General features: G+C 61.2%; 1 protein-coding gene across 2 annotated transcripts in view; it reads right to left on the reverse strand.

Annotated features, from left to right (window-relative positions):
* Positions 1–1,007: 1,007 nt before the first annotated feature.
* The window catches only part of LOC144994137 (uncharacterized), a 32,082-nt gene continuing 11,511 nt past the window's right edge, over positions 1,008–21,578 (reverse strand). For both annotated transcript variants that reach the window (XM_078950860.1, XM_078950861.1), the window contains 2 exons: positions 2,918–3,499; positions 1,008–1,903 (listed from right to left, as the gene is read on the reverse strand). In XM_078950860.1, coding sequence (XP_078806986.1) covers positions 1,067–1,903; positions 2,918–3,499 — 1,419 coding nt within the window. In that variant the 3' untranslated portion in view covers positions 1,008–1,066. The remainder of the gene's footprint in view (positions 1,904–2,917; positions 3,500–21,578) is intronic.

Below are 21,578 nucleotides of genomic sequence, written 5' to 3' on the forward strand. Positions count from 1 at the left end.
AAATTTAGAGTGTGTGTAATAATTTTTTTTTTAATTTTATTTCATTTTCTACCCATTTTCATCGGAACCACTTTACACCTCAGAGCTCCGGTCTATGTTCCGTGGAGATGAACGAGGTCGGACGAGCCTTTCCCGTCTACTTGAGCCCATAAGCAGCATAAGAGCGAAGAGACGAAGCCTCGGTCTTGTCTACTTGTCTGTTTCTGGAGCGTACACTCACACGAAAGCAGTCTGATACAACAAGCCCATCCGCCACTGCAGCAATGTCAACCACTCCAGAACAAGACTTGTACTCCTCGGATGTGACGCGCACCAGGGCATCGTCCTTCACGGTCACAACGGACACTGAATCGTTCACCACGGCCCGCAGTCCCGAAGGAGACGGTGTTGTTCCCGTATTCTCGCCCAGAGAGATGGCCCGCTCGGAGCATGACGGCGATTCGGGCCTTGAGGAGACCGAGGCCGAACCGGACAGCGTCCTTTACCTCCAGCTCTCGTCGAACCCTGGGATCGCAGAGCCGCGGATCGATTTCGAGCCCCCGTCCGATTCATCGGGAAGCGAGATCTACAGCTCCTCCGATGACGATGAGGAAGACAGCAGCATAGAAAATTATGATCGCTACGACCCAGCACTCCGGTGGCACCACCCAGACGTTGTAGACCACATGCGAGGACTGGGCCTGGCCATCGACGAAGAAGGATACTGGTTCGATCCGGGTTCCTTCCCCCTCTTCTCTGAGCCTAAAGGCGTCGTGTTTGAAGACGACGATTGAAGTTCTGCTTGCTGTGTGTGTGTCTGTTCACATTTTCGCTACCATCTTTATCTTATGAGACTCAATAAAGGTTCTGCTATCTGATAACCAGTGTGCTTGGGTTTGTCGAGAGCTCCCGACGCTCGTGCAGTGAAAGGTTTAGGGGGAGCATGGGTTCGAAACCCTAACGCCGGGAGTTTGAAATGGGGGACATAAAATGAAATAAAGAAACGTGACCACCGGCAACAGCAAGCGTTTGAGCCTTTTCCCTTTTCATTTTATTGAGGTGAAACAAAACAAAACACAGCTGCATTTCACGTACAATGAACCTCTCCGCATATTCTCACGGAGCTCTCTCCCCCGTGAATCTCGTCTCTTGTGTGGCAAAGGAGCAGAAACGCGGAGAGCACGTCGTCCCTGGTGTATTCGCCCCCCTTGGACTTTTTGCCTCCGGTGACCACGGTCCCCCCGCTGCCCTTGGCTGACTCCTTGATCGAGACGGCAGCCATTTCCTCCCTCAGTTTGCCCAAGAGCCGCTTCCCGTGCTCTGCGTGCAACCTGTCGGCCAACCTGCTGTCGGGTAGGGAGATGGTGTCTCGGATCTCCAGAGCTCGAGCGGTCGTGTCCGTGGCCAAATTGATACCGCTCCTCGACCTCCTGTACATGTGCACGGCCATGGAGGAGCCGGTTCTCGTGCTGGAGCCGGCGCCCCGAGAGACGCCCAGGGTGGCTTCCACGGCTCTGCCCTTCCCCACAGCCTCGGCCAGCACGGCCCAGCCGAGGGACATGACGCACTCGCAGTAGCCCAGATCGTCCCTCTCTATGGCGGACACGGTGCTGAGCACCATGGCCAGTTTGGTCTTGGCACTGACGTGTTTCCCCAGCATGTACCTGGAGTTGACCTGGGACCACTTGCTGTAAAAGAGAACCCTGAAGCCAGCGCGTGCCAGAGCGTGTTCGAGCAGCTCCTTCAGGTCGGCCAGCGCGTTCACGTAGGTGTTTTGCTCAAACACCACAACCACCGGCACCTCTTTCCAGTGCGCTGAGGGCAAAAGGACTTTGAGCAGCCTGACGTGAGCGCTCAAAAGGGCCGCGTACACCCTGGTGACTTGATCTAGGTCACGTATCTCCAGCTCGTCCAGTGACATGATCTGCAAAGAGACGGGGGAGAAAGCAGGTTTAGGTACTTTGTGGCGAAAAACGAATTGCACATAGGAAACCGCTGGCTGCTCAACACGATCACATTCCGCTTCTTAATCATCATCATCATCGTCATCATTATCATCATCATCATCACTTGTTGCAATATCACCCTTCGAGTAAGACGAAGGTTACGCTTTGTCAACATGTCTTTCTGTCCCGCGTGCCGCAGGGCTCGAAGACAACTCTTGAGCCTCATGCGCATGCCGTGGGAGCTGCTGCTCTCCCGGTACGAGTTCATGGTAGCCCTCGCTTCGTTCCGCCGCAACATGGACCTGTTCGTCGAGATGGACATCGGGCAACTGAGGACGGCGTACAGTCAGGTGGTGTCGTTCTCGCCCGCGAGAATACTGGTGACAGACTCGCTCGTCTCTCATTACGTGCTGAGTTCGAGGAACGAGCACTCGGGGCGAGAAGCTCTGGCTTCGGCCCCGCGCGTCCCTGTGGAGCTTTCGGAGGCAGTGACCCTTGCCCTCGGAAACAGCGTGCCGAGACGTTTTGTGCACGATTGCATGAGCCAGCATGAGTGGCGTGGGCATGAGGAGATGGTTCTCTCTGCCTTCGCCTCTGCAGAGTCTGTGCGCGGCGGGCCCCTTAAGTACCTGGCCCTGGTAAAGGCCAGCTCCCGGAACGTGGCCTCTCTGCACACGGTGGTGGCGCTCGCCATTACGGGCTGGCTGATGGAGCTCTCGGGGCATAGCGCGGGGAGTTGCAAGTGCGGGGTCTGGGAACAGGCCCTGGAGCTCATCTCGTGCTCCGTGCCAGATGCGGAGACCTCCCTCAGCGTGCAGGACGAGAACCGCGTAAGCGCGTACATCTGCACCCTGATGGACGTGAAGCCCGGGCCCGAGGAGCGAGCTCTTCCCGGGCCGGCTCCCGATTACGGGTACGTTTTTAGAGATCTTCTGGTGTCCGGTTTAGGGGGGACAGAGGAGGGAGGCGCCGATCGTGGGCGGGAGACCTACCACTAGCTTGCCTCCAGCGATCTCCACGGCGCAACAAACTCCGGCGCAGGACCTGGAACCTCCCCCGAAGGTTGGGTCCAGACACAAGTAAGCCCTGGTCACGATCGATCGGGCCACGTCTTCCAGGGCCCAACAGTTGTTGGACAGGAACCTGTTGATGACGGAAGCCTCGAACGGGACTGTGGTGTCGGTCTTGATGTCTTCGGACGAAGTGCTGCTGCTGCCTGTGACCTCGCTCTCGAAACCCTTGGGTGAGACCATGTTCATGAGCTCCTTGAGCTGCCCGTCCACCGAAATGTGTTGCGGGCAGTAGACGCCGAGGCAGCAGCAGGTGAGCCCCGGATCCCTTTCGTGGTATGCGCATTTGAAACTCTGAGACACCACGTGGTAAGCAGGGCCTCCCCGGTCGTCGCGGATGTCCGCGACCTTGTTCAGCCAAGGCGTGTTGTTGACGTGGCTGGTGATGTGAACCTGTTTCCGTCCTCTGAACGCGATGTTGGGCAGGACGGCCAGAAGCACCTTGGAATTCACGAAGCCTACTTCGTCCACCAGGATGAGGTCGGCGCTCTGTCCCCTGCTCGCCTGTGAAGAGAGGCAATAAAAATTGATAAGGAACAAAGAAAAGGGAAAGGAGAAGAACACAGAGAAAGGAAATACGAAGGGAGAGGAGGAGAATCGAGAGACGCTAAGGGAAATACGAAGGGAGAGGAGGAGAATCGAGAGACGCTAAGGGAAGCGCCGATGGACCGCTGGCCTTCAGAATTAATAGACGATCCGCAGTGGGTGAGCCACTGCGTGGAGGAGGAATGCGCTTTTGACGACCGATACATCCCGGGCTGTTACGTATGCTCAGCGCACCTCAGCAAGCACTCGTGCTCGGGATTCGACTGCGCCCTCGTGCGGGCTATGGCCGCCCGAGTTTCTTACGCCTCGGCGTCGGGGGAATTTTCCTGCCCCGTGGTGGGGCTAGCTGCATTTCGCAGGGAGGACCCTGACTTCAGGGGGCCCTGGTACTCTGGGACGGAGGCGACGGTGGGCTACGGAGCATTGGAAGTTGACCCGCGGACGGGCGGACCTCGCGGAGGTCCGTGGGTCGAAGACCAGTGCGGCGTATCGGCGCGGGTGCTGAAATCCTGCCTGCCGGCCATGATTGCACTTTTCTCCACCATCCTCACGCGGGAATTTGCAGACGAGTACCGGACCGTTGAGCGCGGAGAGGGTCAAGTCCCGTCGCAGCGCTGCCGATGGACCTCTCGAGTGTTCAGGCTCGCGGGCTGTATCGAGTTCCGGAATGTCGGCGAGCGGGTCCGAGCGGACCTAGGAGATCTGGGAACCGTGAGGGACGCCGCTCTCAAAAGCGCAGCCGCCGTGTCCACCCTTTTCTGCTCACCCGAAGCTAGGATCAAGCGCTTCGTGAAGAAAATGGTGAACAAGCAAAGTGACAAGCACTCGAGGAGAGACGGCTTTTACACTCTGGTGATCATGGCCTCTCTTTGCTTCTTCCCTTACTTAAAACTCGCCGTGCTGAGCGAAATGTTCGACAACAGGACCCTGGTGCTCATGTTTTTCGACAAGACCCTCGCCAGGCACAACCAGTGGTCCATGCTCTCTACCAACGTCCACCTGCACGTGAAACGGCCTCAGTTTCAGAGAGCGCTCGCCGACGCCGACCCGGGTAGACTCCTGCCACTGGTCGTGAGGGCCGCCTTGGACGACTACGTTTCTCTATCGGGTCAGAGCAGCGAGCTGAAATGCCTCCCGGCCACAGTAAGGGCCGCGAGCCAGTCCGAGCCTCGCTCGGAGAAAATGGAAACGCGCTCCGATGCCGCTCCCGAGGCAAAAGGGGGATGCCCTCTCCGGCGGGCTTTTACGAGGTCCACAGAGGCAGGGTCGAGGAGAAGAGAATCCGCGTGAGCGACGAGTCGCCCTCGTCGCAGCGATCCAGACAAATCCGCGTGGGATGACGACATGCTACCTTTCGTCCGATGTCTTCGCATCTCACGCTGAACATTGTACCTCGTGGCTGTTGTTTCTCTGCTGTGTTGTACCTACGCTACCTTCAATAAAATCTCCAACGAAAATGTGTCTGATGTGTTGGTTTGTATGCCTTGCCATCTTTTCTACCCCTTCATCCCCCCTTAAGAAAAGAACGGAAAAAAAACAAAACAGTGCTTGTTCAAATTCAGGTTTGGTGTATCGGCTTTATTTTCCCAACCATGTCACCCCAATGATACAAAGAAACGATGAAACGAAAGACAACGAAACAAAAAACAAAACAAAACAACAAACATAGAACCAGCAACTCGCACACGTTCCACAGCAGCACAAAGACACAGGAGGGCCTTAGACATCCCCATATCTCTTCTCTTTCAGTTTCCTCCCTTTCTTTCGCTTGGAGCACAGAGGTCTCTTCCATTCCACCCCTTTGCGCCTCGCGCGTTTCGCCTCTCTCGTCTCCACGTGGCCGGACGCGTCCTGCTCCCGTAGGGCCGCGCTCTCCAGAGGCAGCTCTAAGAATCGCAGAGCACGATCCGATTTGAGCTTCTGCAGCGCCTCCCTCTTCCACTGGAGGTTGACCAGGGCGGTCAACGGCGCGTGTCCGAATCGCACCAAAGCGTCGTACGAGCTTTCTGGGTTGGCCCTCGCCAGCCTATCGGCGAAAAATCTCACAAACGCGATCTCGCATCGCAAGCAGTTCCGCGATGCGCTCGAAGGGCACGTGGGCTGAGGCCACGGGTTGGGCCGAGTCCGATCCTCTTTGTCCTCTCGCAGACAGCCTGAATCCAACGTGGTCGTCATCAAACACGTAGATCCCGTCCCGAGACAGTTCCTCGGGCGAGTCTCCCATGAGCACGTATCCATGAGGAAGCTTGCGCAGTGTGCAGTACGATGTGATGTGAGCGAACAGCCAGACCAGAGAAGCGATCTTTCTGTTATAGGGCGTGGGTCTTGTCGTGTGTTTTAGCTGTCTGTCCACTCCCTCGCTCAAAGTCGCTCCGATCAGCGGAACCTTCGCTACCCGAGACACGCTCCTCACCAGGCTCCACGAGGTCTCCACCGACAGCCCCGACGCCACCAGGTGCTTGAACAGAACGATCCTCTCGGCCGTCCCGTTGTACCTGTCCGTGTATCTGCGGACAGGGTCCAGCGAGGCCATGCACACGTATGAGAGCAGTTTGTCATTGGTACCCGTTGAGGCAACGGAGGCCAAAGAGAGCTTGAGCTGCTCCACCTCGAGGCCCGCTCGCGTGCGATAGTCCTCCCTCGCCGGGTCGGGGCAACGCGTCGCCAGGAGCCTGGCCCTTTCTCGGCTCCTGTTCAGCGAACCGTAAAAGCGGTGCAGCCAGCGCACGGGATGGGTGCTCAGGTACCTCGGGGCTTCCAGCTCCTCCAGCGTGCGCACGTACGATCGGAGCTGATGAACCACTTCTTTCCCTAGGGCTATCTGTTTGTCCATCTCGTCCCGCCGCTTGATCGACTCCAGCTGCTCGAGGAACCTCACGGACCTCGGGCCACCACCCGTACCTTCCGCGGGCCGCTCCGTCCCGGGAAACGCGCCTCCGCTCGGCCTGGCCCCGGCCACCTCCCCGAAGCCTTCGCTGTTGCCCAAGTCCAGCGCGGCCGACGCGGCAGAGTCCGGGTCGACGGGGGGCTCCGCGCCCTCGTGCCTCAGCGTGAAGTGGCAGCAGGAAAACATTCTCCTGGTTTCTTCCCAAGTGTCCAGGGTAATGTCGGTTTCGAAATAGCACTCAGGGCACTCCTTGGTGTCTGCGACCAGCCTCGGAATCATTGGGTAGCGCAGCACCAACGCGAAAAAGTCCCTGAGAGAGTCCAGCGCGAGCAACGACTCTTCGGTCGAGATTGTGCCGAACTCCCTGCTCAGCCTCGCGTACACCTCCAGGGCTTCGGAGAACGTGAGGGGTTGGCCCGGCCGCCTGGCGATGGCTTCTCCTTCTTCTATGCCTCGCACCGCGAGCCACAGGGTGAACTCGTTCACTCGCTCTCCGCCCGGGTCCGCTGGGGTCGAGGCGGCCGTGCGGGGCTCGGAGAAAGTCCTCGCGAATTCTAGCAGCGTTGCGTCCACGTGGCCCAGCAGGCGCGCCGCACAGGCTCTGTCGTACAGCTCGGCCACGGACCTCCGAGCCGTCACGGCTCTCGCTTCATCTCTGGAGCCATCAGGGCTTCCAGGGCGCCCGGAACCAGCGCGTTCGCGACGAGCCGGTGACCTTGCCACTCGGCCAGACAAACCATGAGTCCTATCCATCGCGGGTCCCCCGAACACGACGGGTGCTTCACGTCTGACCTGAGCCCCGCCTGAGGCCAGAGGGTTGTTAGTTGAGCGAACGTGGCCGCTCCGCTCTCTGAGAGGAACCGCCTGGGTTCGCCGTAGACGGGTCGCGCCCCGTAGCTCGACGAGGACGGCGATGCGGCCAACTCGCGGTCCAATCTCTTGGGCAGTTCTTCGAACTCGTAGGCCCCTGCCTTCGTCACGATCACGCAACGGGAGAGCTCTCGGGCGCGCTTCAGCATCTCCCCTCTGCCTCCGCGCACCACCAGCGTGACACCGAACCGTCCCGGGGGCGCGTCCGTCGATAGCACGTTGTCCAGCGCCAGAGCGCAAAGGACCAGGTCCAAGATCTTATCCCCCGCCGGGTCTGCCGATCCGTGCTCAAACACTGGCCTGAGGCCGCAGCCGAACGTCAAAACGGTGTGAACGTGATACGTCAGGGGTGAAAACGAACAGGGTCTGTAATAGCGTACGAGCTTGCCTCTTTCCGTCAGATCGAAATGCCTTTTCCAGGCCGGGTTGGGAGCGGGTGCGAAAAAAACGTGGCCCTCCACGGCAGGGACGTCTGGAACCAATTCGATTTCCAGTCGAGAGTTCAACGTGAGGATACTCGAAAGGCCTCTCTCTCGAAAGTCGCACTTTACTCTCAGGGGCGCGGGCGTTGGTACCGCAGGGTCTCCTTCTTCTCCTTCATCCACAGCTACCCCTTCTAGATCTTGGTCTTCTTCTTCTTCTTCTTCATCCTCCTCCTCTTCTACCCGTTCGTCTTCATCGTTTTCAGCTCTCTCGGTCTGCACCTGTGCATTTCCCGCCTCTGCATTGAGCGTCAGGGAGGCAGCTCGGCGCCTCATCTCGACGAGCGACGCCTTTGTGTCCACCGAATGCCAAAACCTGTCTCGCTTGAGCACGAGTCGACCGTCTGGGCTCCTCTGCCATCTCGGAGGGCTCGAACGTAGACGGGGAAGCCATTCGCAAGGTCCTCGAGCTGGCGCTTCAAGCGGCGCTTCGGTTCCCGACTCCCACCTGAACTTCAGCTCGGCCACCTTTGAGCAAAACGATCCTGGCTGTCTCTTTGACCACGGCGAGGGGTCCTTCCAGGTCTCGGGGCCTCGTATCCCCCCAGGCACTCCGTTCATTTCGCAGAAGGCCATGAGCGAATCTTTGTTGCGCATTCGCAGAGTCTCCTGCTGCTCCTCCGATGGTTCGGCGTCCTCGGGTGCGCTGACGAGCACGTGCAGGCCGGGATCGCCCCGTATCGCTGCGGCCCTTAGGGTCCTGGGCTCGGAATGCAGCACCAAGTTGCCAGAGTGTCTCACCGGTATGACCCCTTTGGACCTTTCGACCAGAAGCGCGATAGCATCGTCCTCCCGCGGGCCGTCCGGACGTGACACCAGGTACCCCGTCCTTCTGCTCCTCAGCACGTCCAAGTCCCTCGGCAGCGCGTGGGTCCAGCGACAGGCGAAAGTCTGCGAGTCTGCCTCCGGGGTGTACACAGTTACGGCGCGACTCCTGAAGGGGCCCGTGGCTCCCGCGAACTCTCCGGCCGAGCTCACCTCGGCCCGAAAGCTCCAGCTCTCGAGTTCCTCTTCGCCGTCGGCCTCCGGCTCGCGGCCGTCGTCCTCGGGAACCGGCTTCGCGTACCACCTTCCGGGCTCCGCTATTTCGATCAGGCTGGAGATGGGCATGCGAGATTCGCACTGAAACCGACTGGTGCCTCTATTCGTGACGACGCAGAGGCCTCTGGTCCACCTTCTTTCCGAGGGGCACGTCAAAACGCGCGATCGCAGCACGTCGAACCCTCTCCACTCTCTTGGGTTCAGGGCCCTGGCGTGCCCGTCTGCCATCTCCACACGCCCGAGGCCCTCGCCGGGGCGGCCGTGGTGCGTGAACTCCTCCGGCGGAGCCCCGCAGAGCCATCTGACGATCTCGACCCCTGCGCCCTCCGGGCCCGCGGACCTGGAGCTCCGGGACACCGGGTAGTCTCGCTCCCAGTCGCTCGGGCGCGAGGTCTCGGCCGGGACTTTGGCAAAAGTCCACAGAGCGTCCTTCAGTCTTTCCCAGGAGCTCTCGCTCGTGGCGTAGCCCTCCAACGGATCCCTGCGCCCCCGACGCATGAACATCTTGTCGATGGCGGACGCTTTGTCCAGGCACTTGATGCGTGCCCTGGCCTCGAGCGGCTCGGGAGCAGGCCACGCGGGGTCTTCGTTCGTCAGCGCGTCGGTCCGGAACAGCGAACAGTTCTCCGCGACCACGGCCACGGACTCCAGCCTCTGAACCAATGGGCCTTTGCCCCTCAGGTAGAACAGGGGAGACTCAGAAGCGAACGCCACCGTGTGCCCGTCTATCACGGACATGCCGGGGCGTCTGGCGGACGCCGTCGACTCGGGTCTCGAGGCCCCTTCGCTCGCCAGCCTAAGAAAGCTCCAGTCCCCCAGGCTCGTCGAAACTCTGCCCGGGAAGGTCTCGACCCTCTCGAACACCAGCGCGGGTCCCAGCGTCTCAGAGTACGCCCTCAGGAGGAGGTCTTCCTCATCCCCCCGAGGCAGCAGCTCGCTCCCGGGGCAGAGCTCGGAAGCGCTCAGGGGTCTGGGCTCGCAGCACCTGGCCAGGAGCGGAGCCAGCCTGTGGTCCCGGGAGCAGAGGAAGGCTCCGATTGTGTTGACCCTGAGGCTGCGCGAGTGGCGGACCTCTGCGTCCGTTCCCCTGGTCCAGGCAGACGCACCCCTGTGCCTGCTCAGCGTGAACAGCTTGCAGGCCGGGTGGCAGGTCAGTCTGCAGCTCTCGGCCAGGTGGCCCAGGAGAGCGTGCGCCGGGGGCAGAAGGCCCCGTCCGTGCAGGACGAACTCGTAGTCGAGCATCACGTCACCCCGGCTCATCTCTGGCACGCAAGGGTGCACGGCTCTGTAGAAGCGAGTCAGGCAGGCGCTCACGTCAAAGTCCTTCTCTGCCCCCCTCGTCGCCAGGACTCTCGCGCAGTGGCCCAGCATCACAGCCTCATCCAGGCAGGCTTCGTACGCAGAGCCGCACTCTCCGGGGCACCTGTCGGCCCTGTCCAGCGCGAAGCGCTTAGGGCGCGCGTTCGCCGCCAGGTTCAGGTTGTATTCACGCAGGGGATGGGAGAGGGCGTCCTCCGAGACGCTCCCGCTCGACTCCTTCTCGGCCCTCGCCACCTCGACCGTGGGGAAGAACTCTCCGTCCCCGATGGCGCTGTGGCACTGTCGGTCCGCCGCCGGCGACCTGAGCCACGAACGCGTGTGTGGGGGCTCTCCTCCACACGGGCCTCGAGCGAAAGGCTCGTCTACGGCCAGCTCCAGCTCGCAACGCCCGGCCGTCCGGCGGGAAGATCTGAAAATGCGCGACAGCCTGCGCTCCTCGTAACCCCTGGCCTGATCGCTGCGCACGGCCCGTTCCAGGCTGGACGCGGCGTCTGCTGTGAGCGGGAAGCGCTCCAGTTCGTGGCCGGAGCGGCTCCAGATACGTTCCCTCCCTGTCTCCGGGGCGTAATTCAGCTGAAAGTAGCAGTCGGGCGGCGGGATAGTCGAGGAGGCGGCGATCTCGCGCAAGTCCTCGGTGAGCCTCGTGCAACGGGCGCCACCTGATGCGCGGGAGCCCGGGCGCACGCCCTGCGTGTCGGGAATCTTCAGGAGGGCCCTGTGACGGCCGCGTCTCGAGTGAAACACCCCGCAGACCCTCAGTATGTTCAAGTCGGCGGGCCCCAGCGTGCGTATGCCTATCGTGACCCACTTGAAACGAGAGCTCGGCCCGAGCCCCCTCCCGAAAAGGACGATGTGGCCCGTGGTCCTCTCGCAGATCGACGGAGAATCCACGCGGGCCGGCGGATCTGCCTCTTTGATGCCCCTGGCGTCCGAGAGCGGCGCCCTGCTCGGGGTGCCCCGCAGCAGAGCCAGGTCCCCCTCCAAATCCTCGTGCATCGGGCGCTCGGGCGACTCGGACGGCCCAAGACTCGCTAGGCGAGGACAGGTGCCAGGTACGTGCTCTGACACGATCTGCCTGAGCTTCGACAGAATGGAGCAGTCGCTCGCCTCGAAGCGAATGCTGCTTTCCCTGGAACCTCGTTCGAAGCCCGCGTTTTCCATGCGTAGGTAAGAAAGGACCAGTGCCCGCGCCTCTGTCCACTCCAAGGGCCCCGAGAACCATAGGCTCGTCGGTACGTCTGGGCCCGCCAGCCTCGCGAAGACTTCCAGCGCGTACAGCACTGCCGCGCAGCTCGCGCCGTCGAGCTGAGGAGGAGCGATCACGTCCATGCCCCCGGGGATCAGACACACGGCCCGATCGAAGAGGTACGCCTCTGACCTGAAGCCCTGCGGCATGACACCGCTGTACCGAGGGGTCCTGTAGACACGCAACGTGGGCGTCCTGCTTGCAGACGGTGATCTAGAGTTCCCTCGGACGACCTTCGGCGAGGATATCAGCAGGCGGGGCGCCCCTGGCGCGCCTGTCTCGATCTCCAGCACAGAGTGCCCGCTGGGAAACCATTCGGTGAGCCGTCCGCTCGGGCCTTCCGCAGCTGTCCTCGTCCTCAATCTGCTCTCGCTTTTGCTTTCGGCCTCCCGGGTTTCCCGTGCTGTCGTCTTCCCGCCTCTGCTCACACCTGCAGTGTCCTGGCGGCCCGTGCCCCTTCTGGCGTTCGGACTCGACTTGGGCACGATCACCAGAGCATCCCTGAGAAGGTGCCTCAGCACGGCGACGTGGTCGTTCTCGGCGAGCACCGAGAACGCCAGTGGCGTGGAGATCACCTCCCTCAGAGCCGCAAGGCCGGAGAATGCGCCGTGGCGACTTTCCGCCGTTCCGTCCAGTTCCCGTAGAAATCCCTGCCTCCCGCTGGCGCCGGGGCCTAGCGCGGGCCCCGGGAACCAAGGATCTTTAGGCTCCAGTTCCCTCAGGTCGAACGCGCGGTCGCCTTCTCCGGGTAGCACGCACCGCAGGGCGAACCGCGTCCCCAGCCCGCAGTCGCCCAAGGCAAGGGCGCAGAGCGTGCGGACAACCTCCTCGCGGCAGTCGGGCGAGAAGACGAGGCAAACGCGAGCCTTCCAAGAAGACACCACCTGGTAGAGCGACAGGCCATCTGAAGCGTAGATGATACCCGGGACGACCTCGGCTCCGCTCACGTCCCTCTCCTCGACCTCGTAGCCCACGCTCGTTTCTGGCCACCAGTGGGAAGAGCCGCCCGATTCGATCTCTGAGCGCTTCGAGATCACCAAAGCGGGCTCGGCCCCACCGCCTGCGAGCGCCCTGAAGGCCACGTCCGAGAACACAGACAGGGTCTCCCTGAACACGGCGAATGCGCTGTCTGCGGGCCGCAGCCTCCTGGGAGGACGGGGCTCCGCGAATCGCTGGATGCTCAGCAGTCTTCCATCCTCGTCGGCGGTGATCAGCGCACCGTCACCCAGCCGCGTCGCATAAAGCGTCGACGAGGAGCTCAGGGGGCTCTGGCGCAGGCGCCGCCGACGTTCCTGCTCGTATGCGTGGCGGCACCTCAAACGGTAGCCTTCGAGCCACTGCGGATGAAGGCGGGCTCGCAGGTTTCGACCCCGTGTCCCGAACAGGTAGGCCAGCTCGTCGTCCGAGAGTTCCGCTTTGCCGGCGCAGAGGCACGCGTAGATGTAGCAGATGTACTTATCACACATGCGGACGATTGGCCCCGAACGGCCCCCTCCCAAACGTTTCGGAGGCAAACGGGCTTCGAGGGAGCTGCTCCCGAAGGCTTCTACCCCATGGACATGACCGCGACTTTCTGCTCCGCGTGGAGCCGGGCCGCCGGACATGCCAGCGGATCGCAGCAGGCAACGCTGGTCCAGGCTGTGGAGTCTGCGTTTCGGAGGTATGAGGAAAGGGCTCGGAGGGAGAGCGTGGAACGCAGGGAGCGTGAGACGAGCGGAGGGGAGCGCGGCGAGCGCAGAGCCGGAAGGTTCCCACAAGACGACGTAGAAATGTACACAGAAGGCGAGTCGCTCGATCTGGACTCTCCATCCGAGAGGTCCTTAGTGAACCTGAGGCGCAGCGAAAGCGAAGAGAGCATGTCTGTGCACTCTCAAGGCAGCGAAGGCGAACCTGAGGGCGAACCCGCGGACAAACGCGAGTACAGCATTTCCTGGGTACCCGTGAGACGGGAAAGACGCCGGCGCGAAGACTCTCTGAGCGACGGAGGCCTCGGTCCGGGAGATCCACCACAAGGGCCTGCCCGGTGCCTCAAGTGCGAAGCCTACGACGCCCACTGCAAGTCCGCTGCCGAGAGCTACAGACGGACCTTGGGCTGCTACACGAAAACGGTGTCCGAGCTCATGTTGGGCTTTAGAACCGTGCTGGAGAGGTATCCCGAGCTGAGGGTCGACACGGGCGACGAACGCCTGCACTTCATGGTTCAAGCTGCTCTGGGCCGTAACAACCTGGTCCGAGAAATGGTCCGCCTTTCCGCGAGGAGGACTCACGATCGCACGCGTGGGGAGTCCGGGCAGGGAGAGTCCTGTCGAGAGTCTGCGTCGGCGGCGACCGTGTGCGAAGCGCTGAACTCCTGCTACACGGACGGCGAGGCGCTGCGGATGATCCTGGAGCGCTACACCGACCTGTACGTGAGATACATGGAGGTGTGGAGGGGGATGTGCGCAAAGATTTCCAGGGATGTTACGCCGCTGGAATTTGTGGAAATCGTGCGGGACAGACCCGGGGTGAGCCACGGCGAGCCGTGGAGCGAGGCAAGAGCGTACGTGGGTCGCTTGCTTGTCAAGGCGTCTTTGTTGGTGCCCAGGCGCGTCGGGGACGATTGCGCCCGGACGCTCAGGATGCTGGACGTCGAACTTTCCCGAGCCAGACCTCGAAGCTCAGAAGGTCGGGACAGGGTCCTCGTAGGGCACGTGGAAGACGTGCGCGAGCTTCTCGACGAGGCAGGCTCCGGAATGTGGAGCTGGGATTTTCACTTGAACGACGCCTACTTTGACATCAGGAGCGACCTGGCGGTTCTCGAGAGCCTAATCGGAATCGGCGACATCTCCGTCAAGAGCCTGCTTTACGAGAGATCCCTACTGATCTCTCAGTTGAGAAAGGTCGTGAGGAACGAAGGCTCTCTGGAGCTCAGCCTGAGCAAGGCACGCGGTGAGCTCACGGAGGCCCAGGCATCGAGGCGCCGGCTTGAGGCCGCCGGCTCCTTCTTCGCGTTCTGAAGGTGTGCCTATGGGGGTGGGACGGGACACGGTGAGATACTTAACGCGGCCGGCAGCGGGCTCAACTCGACCACCCCCCTTACCATGGACGTCGACTGCGATTACTTGACGGTCGGCGGTGTCGACGCTGAACCTGACGGCCGGAATGACCCCTGTCCGCATTGCTCCTCCGCGCGCTCCCTGCGCAGGGCCCTGGTGTACAAGCCAGTGCACCAGGAATCTGATGGGGTCTCGGCATCCATTTCGGTCAGGCCGGTCACCTTCGAGGAGGCTTCGTCCGGCCGAATGGTCCCCTACGTGCTGTCGCACGAGACAAGGTACGGTCGCGGCATCGACCCGGAGGACGGGGACGAGACCGCGCATTACTACACGGTGCGGAACTGCCTCGCCTCGATCCGTGGCAGCGTCCACCTGAGAGACGCGGCGGAATACGGAACCTGGCTGTCAGAGGTGGACCAGTGTGCGGCGGCACTCGGCCGGTTGCGAAGCGCAGCTCACGTCTGCTCTCACCTGCCCGACCTGAAACGATTTGTGCTCGAGCAGAAAAATGACGATGGCCTGCTGCACCTCGCCAGCAAGTGGCTCAGGCGGGGCGAACACGCAACCGTCGGGATCGAGATGTTCGGGCCCTTTTTCGTCGATGTGGCTTTCGCGCCGGTTCTTCACAAGATCTTGAGATCTGACTGGCTCGTTATGCGCAAACGGAACTGTGGCACCTGCAACGAACTGAAACCGGGCTGGGCTCAGGAGTTCTACGACGCTCGCGAGGTCCCGCGCTCGCCAGACAGTGAGATGAGGTTCGTGGGCCACCCGACTTGTCCTTGTTGCAAGCCGGGGGAGGCGAAGGACCTTGGCGTCGTGGCTCGGGCCATTGTGAGGGAGATGAGGCTCTGCGGATACACCCCTTGGTCCGCTGTGCAGGCGGTGCGGCGCTGCGAAAGCTCCATGCTGGAGCTGTCGTGCTCCGAGTGCCGTCGGGTGATTTTTACCCATTGCGCATTTCTCATGGAGTGCGCTGCGGTCGAGGCTTCTCGGGAACGCGACTGGCTGGTCCGCAACGAGGCCGTGATTCAACTGTGCTGGGTCGTTCATTCCCTCCTTCCGCTCGAGAAGCAAGCCGCGTTCCCTGCGACGGACCTTTCGGGCGCCTGCTGCGTATCGGAAAACTTTGCAGAATCAGAAGATGGGGGTGGAGGAGAAGGAGAAATCCCCAGACGAGGAGAAGAAGGAGGGAACGGGGAAGGAGAAGAGGATTTGCCGGCTTGCGAGACGCGCCAGCACGGAGGGGCTGCTGCGATGTACGCTTGGGCTTTTTCGGTGGCCGCGCACTGCGTCGCGTTTCAAACCTACGAGCGAAACGGCTCGCTGGATTTGGAAAAGATCGTGGTGCTGTACGCAAACGATCATCTCCCCATGCTCCTCGACGATCAGGACGCCCGGGGACAAGGCATCCTGACGACGAGCGTGTCGCCGGACCCCAGACTGTTTGAGACGGCAGCGCTGAACACTGGCTTCGTCTCTCCTGGGCTCGACCCGAGGGATCGCCTCGAGGAGCGGGACATGCGGGTCCCCCCCGCCGGAGAAGTGCTGTACGAGCTCCCTGCACCGAGGACATTCCGTCGCTCGGGTTCCGGGACCCCGGTCGCCCTGGCGGAGATCCCCAGTCACACCGAGGCCCGGGCTCAGGATCCCGAAGCGATAGCGGCCGCCATAGCGCTTCACTTTCCCAAAGTGTCGCCGTGCGCTCTCGACCGTCTGAGCCTAAAAGTGCCTCGACCCAGCTCGCTCAGGGCTGACGCCAGCTTGTTCTGGCCTGTGTTTGTCAACCCCACAAGGTCCTGCCACAAGCTGTTCAAGGCCCTGGCTCTGCCCGCGTCTCCGAGTCCCGCTTACGCGCTAGAAACGTTGGCGCGAGGATGGCGACGGGTGAAGGACCTCGTGCGACCAGACTCGCCTCTGCCCACCGCCTCCGGAGGGTGGGTCGCTGTGGAGCGCGAGCATTACGAACGTTATTTCGAGGGCCCCCTGGACCTCTTGACGCGCGCAGGGTTGACGAGTGAGAGCGAAAAGGAGGCGATGCAAGAGGCTTTGGCGAGAGGCGTTTTGCCGTGCTTCGCGGCCGAAGGGGAAAGCTTACCCGACGCGCTTGTGAATTCCACCCTGGCGCTATCGTTCGCGGCCAGCGGGTTGAGACTCTCTGCGCCTCGTCACCTTGGAGGAGTAGAGCGGGGTCGGCGAGGAGTAGAGGCGGACGGCCGGTCCGCGGTGAGAGTCACCGTGGCGGGTCTGTTGTACTTTGCGGCGTGGTACGTGCTGGTGTACGGTAACGCTCTGCACTCTCGTCCCAGCGCTCTCGAGGTTCTGGCTCGCAACCCGGGAGGAACGGACGCAGACAGGCACTTGCGTGCGGCCATGGAACTGAAGATCGACCGACGCGCCACGACAGGAGACTGGGGAGAGGACGACGTCGGCCCAGACCCGTCTTGCCGCTACTCTGTCCACGGGTACAACGACCGCAGCATCGTGAGAGCCATGCTGATCGTGTTTGAGGGATTGCTCGATGCTCGAACCGTGCTGCGCGCGGCACAGCTGTACGTGCCCGAGCTCACGGCTCAGCTGCCTTTCTTCATGGCCCTAAACGTCGTTCCCTGTACGGTGAAGAGCGCGATCGAGGCACGCGACTCGTGGTTCGCTGCCCGCCTAGGCAACGCGGAGTCGTCTCCGAACGACCCGCCTTACGCCTACCTGGGCGACATTGCCCACGGGATTCGCAGCAGTATGAGAGGCGCCTTAGATCGCGGCGACGAGCGGCCCGTCGCGGCTCCTCCAGCGAGCCTCGACGCTCGAGCCTCAGACCCCTGGCACGGCTGCCTCCTGTCTCTGAGCGAGAGCGACGACGACTGGGGTTCTATCCTCAGTTGCGCGACGCGCGACCTGGAGAGCATGTCTGTTCAGAGCGACCCAGATTGCTGGGAAAACGAGGTGGAACCAGGGAACCAGTACGTCGATTCGACCGCTCGCCATCCAGGCACTGCAGACGGGACGGAACGAGTAGCGACCTGCTCTGAGAGCGCCCCTCGAGACCCCCCGGTCGCCTCCGGAGATCAAGACGTTCCGAGCGCGGCACTCGCGCAGCGTGACTGCCCTCGGTCGACGCTGGAAACGCTGCTGGTGGTGGACTCTCCAGATAGTCTCGGCTTTGCGCACCAAAAGTTTTTTCCCAGCGAAACCGCGGACGCGAACGAATGGCCGGGCTTTGTTGGGGTGAGCTCGGTTCCGAGTCTGAGAAAGCCTTGCCTGACGAACGTGTGGAATACGACTTTCGCCAAGACGCGCAGGGACGCCGTGCCGAGCTCAGAACCTGCCGTATGCAGCTCGGCGTCGCGCCCGTGCAAAACCCTGGCGGAAGCGCTCTGGCTGATGTTCGTCGGCGCGTACGGACGCCGAGAGTCGGACTCGGCTGCCCTGACGGTGGAAGCCCTCGCGGTTGTTGTACACTTGGCCTCGAAAATCATCGATAGAAATTCTACCTCAGGCCTAGGGCCCTGCAAAGACATAAAGGCCCTGTGCGGCGACTTGTACGCAGCGCCGGAACAGTTTCTGCCCGTCGTCTCCATAGCGGCAGGTTTGTTCGGGCGCAACGTCACGGTCTGCTCGCAGGGGACCTTCTTTCACATTTGCAACAGCCATCACGGGAACTCGTGGGTGCAGGGCTTTCTGGAATGCGACGGATCATCGTGGCAGCTGAGGGGCCTGCCGCCGCACACGACTCCAATCGAACTTCTGTTCGAGAGTGGACCGAATCACAGAGCGGGCTCGCTCCGCGCCTACGCGAGGCTACACGACCTCGATGTGATCGAGGTTCCTTCGGACGGTTACTGCGGATTCCACAGCGTAGCCCAGCTCCTGTTCAATGACACGGCCAGAGGGGAAACCCGCGCGTCCCTGGTGACGAGGACGGCCGAGTTTGTGTTTCTCAACGCGGAAAGGGCAGACGTCAGAGAGACGTACCTGACAGTCAACGGACCCAAAAACGTCTCTGAGCTGAAGCGACTCTTGTCTGAGGAGAAGAGGTGGCTCAGTGTACAGGAGGTAAAATACATGCTAGAAGCTCACGGCAAACGCTTGGGACTCCTCACGGAGACGTCGTACCCGATCTACGATAGGGCTTGCGCTCACATCGTGTGGACCCGAAACCATTACGAGCCCTTGAAACCCAAAGTGTTACGATGCTGAGCTATGCTGTTTTCTGTCAGATGTTTTTTTTTTATTTTTCCTTGTTGTTTCGATGAGGTGATGGAAATAAAAATCAAAGACATACCAAATTCTGTGGTGCACGACTGAATTCTTTATTTTGTGAAAAAGGAATACACTGGAAATACTGTACATGAACACAAGTACATGAACACAACCGCAATGCAGTCAGAGGGTGAGTTTCTTTGCTTCATGCGAGATAAAGTAAACTGCAAAAATGGTACATGGCGACTGCTCTCGGTAGAAGCGACACGGGTCACTACACAGTCAGAAGGAACATTCGGTACACTGCCCCGTTGCCGAGTGAGAGACGGTGCGTGCGCTACAAATTGAAGCAAATTGAAGTGGATGAAACCTAATAGTACATGCTGCTTTGAGTGTCCTCTTCCCGCTGAGTGAGCCCTAGAGAGCTTTCCCCCGCCCCGTCACCGTGCGTGTGCTCAGACCCTCTCGAGGTCCACCCGTCTCCAGCCACTCCTTCCCCGTCGAGTTCTTCGTTCTGATTGGCAAAGGCGGCGGCGAGCGCTCTGGTGACCAGGTCGTACCTCTCCAACGGGTTGAGCTGAGCGAGGGTCACGGGCCCGGCGACAGCGGGCTCGACCACAATCACCCGATTCCACTTGATGACTTGATTTTGTATCCGTACGACAAACGGGCCGTAGGGTTGCACCTCGAAGCCTTGTTCCGTGGGCAGAGAAAGCATTTCGTATCGTCCGTCTCTACCCAGCACGTCCTCCAGCGGGCTTCGCGGTCCCGTGGCTCTTTCGGAAAAGCCGCACAGCCCGTACACTTGGTGGATGAGCTCCTCGTCCTCGGGCAAAGTCCACTCTCTGAAGTAGTTTCTCATATCCCCGGCCTGGAGCCACGACACGCAGCTGCGCTCCTTACTGCGGCCGCCCTTTGAGCACATCGGAGAGCCGTAGGCTGAGTGCGGGCACGCTCCGAAAACGGCGATGTACGCCCGCTTCAGCTTGTCAGCTGCCGCGTCGGGCACGTATTGTCGCAGGTTTAGCTGGGAGAGGGTTTCCCACACGGCGGCCAGACCTTCCAAAGCACCCCATGCGGGCCCGTTCCCGTCCCAGACGTACAGCGTGTCGACAAGGCACGCCAGCAGGTCGACCCTAAATCCCGTCTTGACCCTCCAAATGCGAGCCGGCTGTATGCGCTTCATGGTGAAGCCGAGAACCCTCAGGGAAAGGATCTGAACTCTGAGGAGGCACTGTAGCACGTGGTAGGCCAGCAGTACCTTGTCGTCGTAGAACCACGACACGAGCGACCCCTTGGAGCACCCGAGGTTCACAGACCCGGGGCTCTCGCCCACAAACACCCCGAGCGCCATTTCCTCCGTGTCTTTGGTCACGCAGTGTAGGGCGAAGGTGCGTGCAGCAAAGGAGTGGACTTGCAGGCGCGTGTGCATGTCCAGCAGATTCACCAGAGACTCGTAGGCCATGTGAATCCTGTGTATGATCAAGCCCTGGACGTCCTGGACGGTGCACACGGCACCCAGGTAGTTGGTCTTTTTCCCGAGCACTCGAAGGAGATGTGGCGTGTCCTCCTTGCACAAGCTCGGCAAACTGTCCACGAGAATCTCCGTGAGCCTGAAACCCCGGTCCGGCGGAGCAGAGAGGTCCACGGTGAAGTACCACTGCTCCGAGAGCTCGCAGTTGAGCACGGTGCGCTCCACCGCCGGCACGTAGGCAAACCCTGTGGGCCATGAGAGCTTCGTGCACCGGGCGTGCCCCCGTCTCGTCATATCCCCGTCCCTGTGCGAGTACTCTCTGCCCATCCTCCACAGAAACCTTTGGCAAGTGATTGATCCGTGTACCAGGTCCAATACAGCTGGCCCCCGCTGCATTTGCTTGTCCTTTGCGCCCGGGCCCCACGCATCCCATCGCTCCGGCTTGTTGAGTCCGTGGCACGGCCTGCTGACGCAGTCCTCCTCTGAGTGACGTTTCACGGTGAGGTTGCTGATCAAATCGGTTATGTCCCTCGAAACCAGGTAAGTGACGGGGTGAAAGCGGGCGCAGTCTGACAGTTGCCTCTCCCGCCGCGAGAGCCCTCTGGACCTCCATCTCATGCAATTAGCCTTCTGCACCCGCTCGCGTTTGGCCGAGCTGAGACTGTCCTCCTCGCCGCGACTGTCCTCCATTCGGATGGGGCCCTGAAGCGACTGCCTATCTGCGCTTCCCGAGGGGTTGAGTCCTCCCGAAGCGACGAGCGCCTCTTCTCCGTCGCACCGGGTCGTCTCTGGCAAGGGGTCCTCCGATTTTAGGCGAAGAAGGGTTAGAGTCGTGTCCGCACTCGTGCTCTGCTCGGGGTAAAAGGACTCTTGTAAGACTCTGTACACCATGTCGCTGCTCTGGAAATTGTCGATGTCAGTTCTGGCGAAGAAGAGATTCGTAGTGTTGTCTGTCACAATGCAGTCCAGGGAGCCTGCCGTGTGGAGGGAGCCTGCCGTGTGGAGGGAGCCGGTCGAGCGAAGGGAGCTCGCCTCGTCCTCGTCGCAAAGTCCGAAGTCCTGCAGCTCGGCGAGGGCGTCCCGCTTTTCGACCTTGGCACTGGGCGAACTGTGGCAGCCTCTGTCACAGTCTGTCAATCTCTCCCATTCCGCAGAGAGGAGGCCCTCGTTCACGGGGTTCACGTCCGCGTCTAGGTAGGTCACGGTCCGCGGCTTGCTCGAAGGTTCGCTCGACGACCCGCGAGAGAGAGCCAGTTCCCTTGTCAGATCGCTGCTCATCTTCATAATGTGCTCCAGGCCGCAGCATTCTTCCAGCGTCCGCTGGCTCGCGGACTGGGATGCCTCTGGAAAAAGCGGCTGACAGGGATCCATCGTCATGCTTTTTGTGACGTGCGGATTGCTCAGCGTGTTACTCTTGCGCTTCCTCCTGCCGGTCTTGGTTCGGGCTGGACTGGTGGCACGGGCGCGTCCCGAAGCCTGGCA

Source organism: Oryzias latipes, chromosome 8 (genome assembly GCF_053564925.1).
Source record: "Oryzias latipes strain Hd-rR chromosome 8, Olatipes_Hd-rR_3.1".
NCBI classification, from domain to species: Eukaryota; Metazoa; Chordata; class Actinopteri; order Beloniformes; family Adrianichthyidae; genus Oryzias; species Oryzias latipes.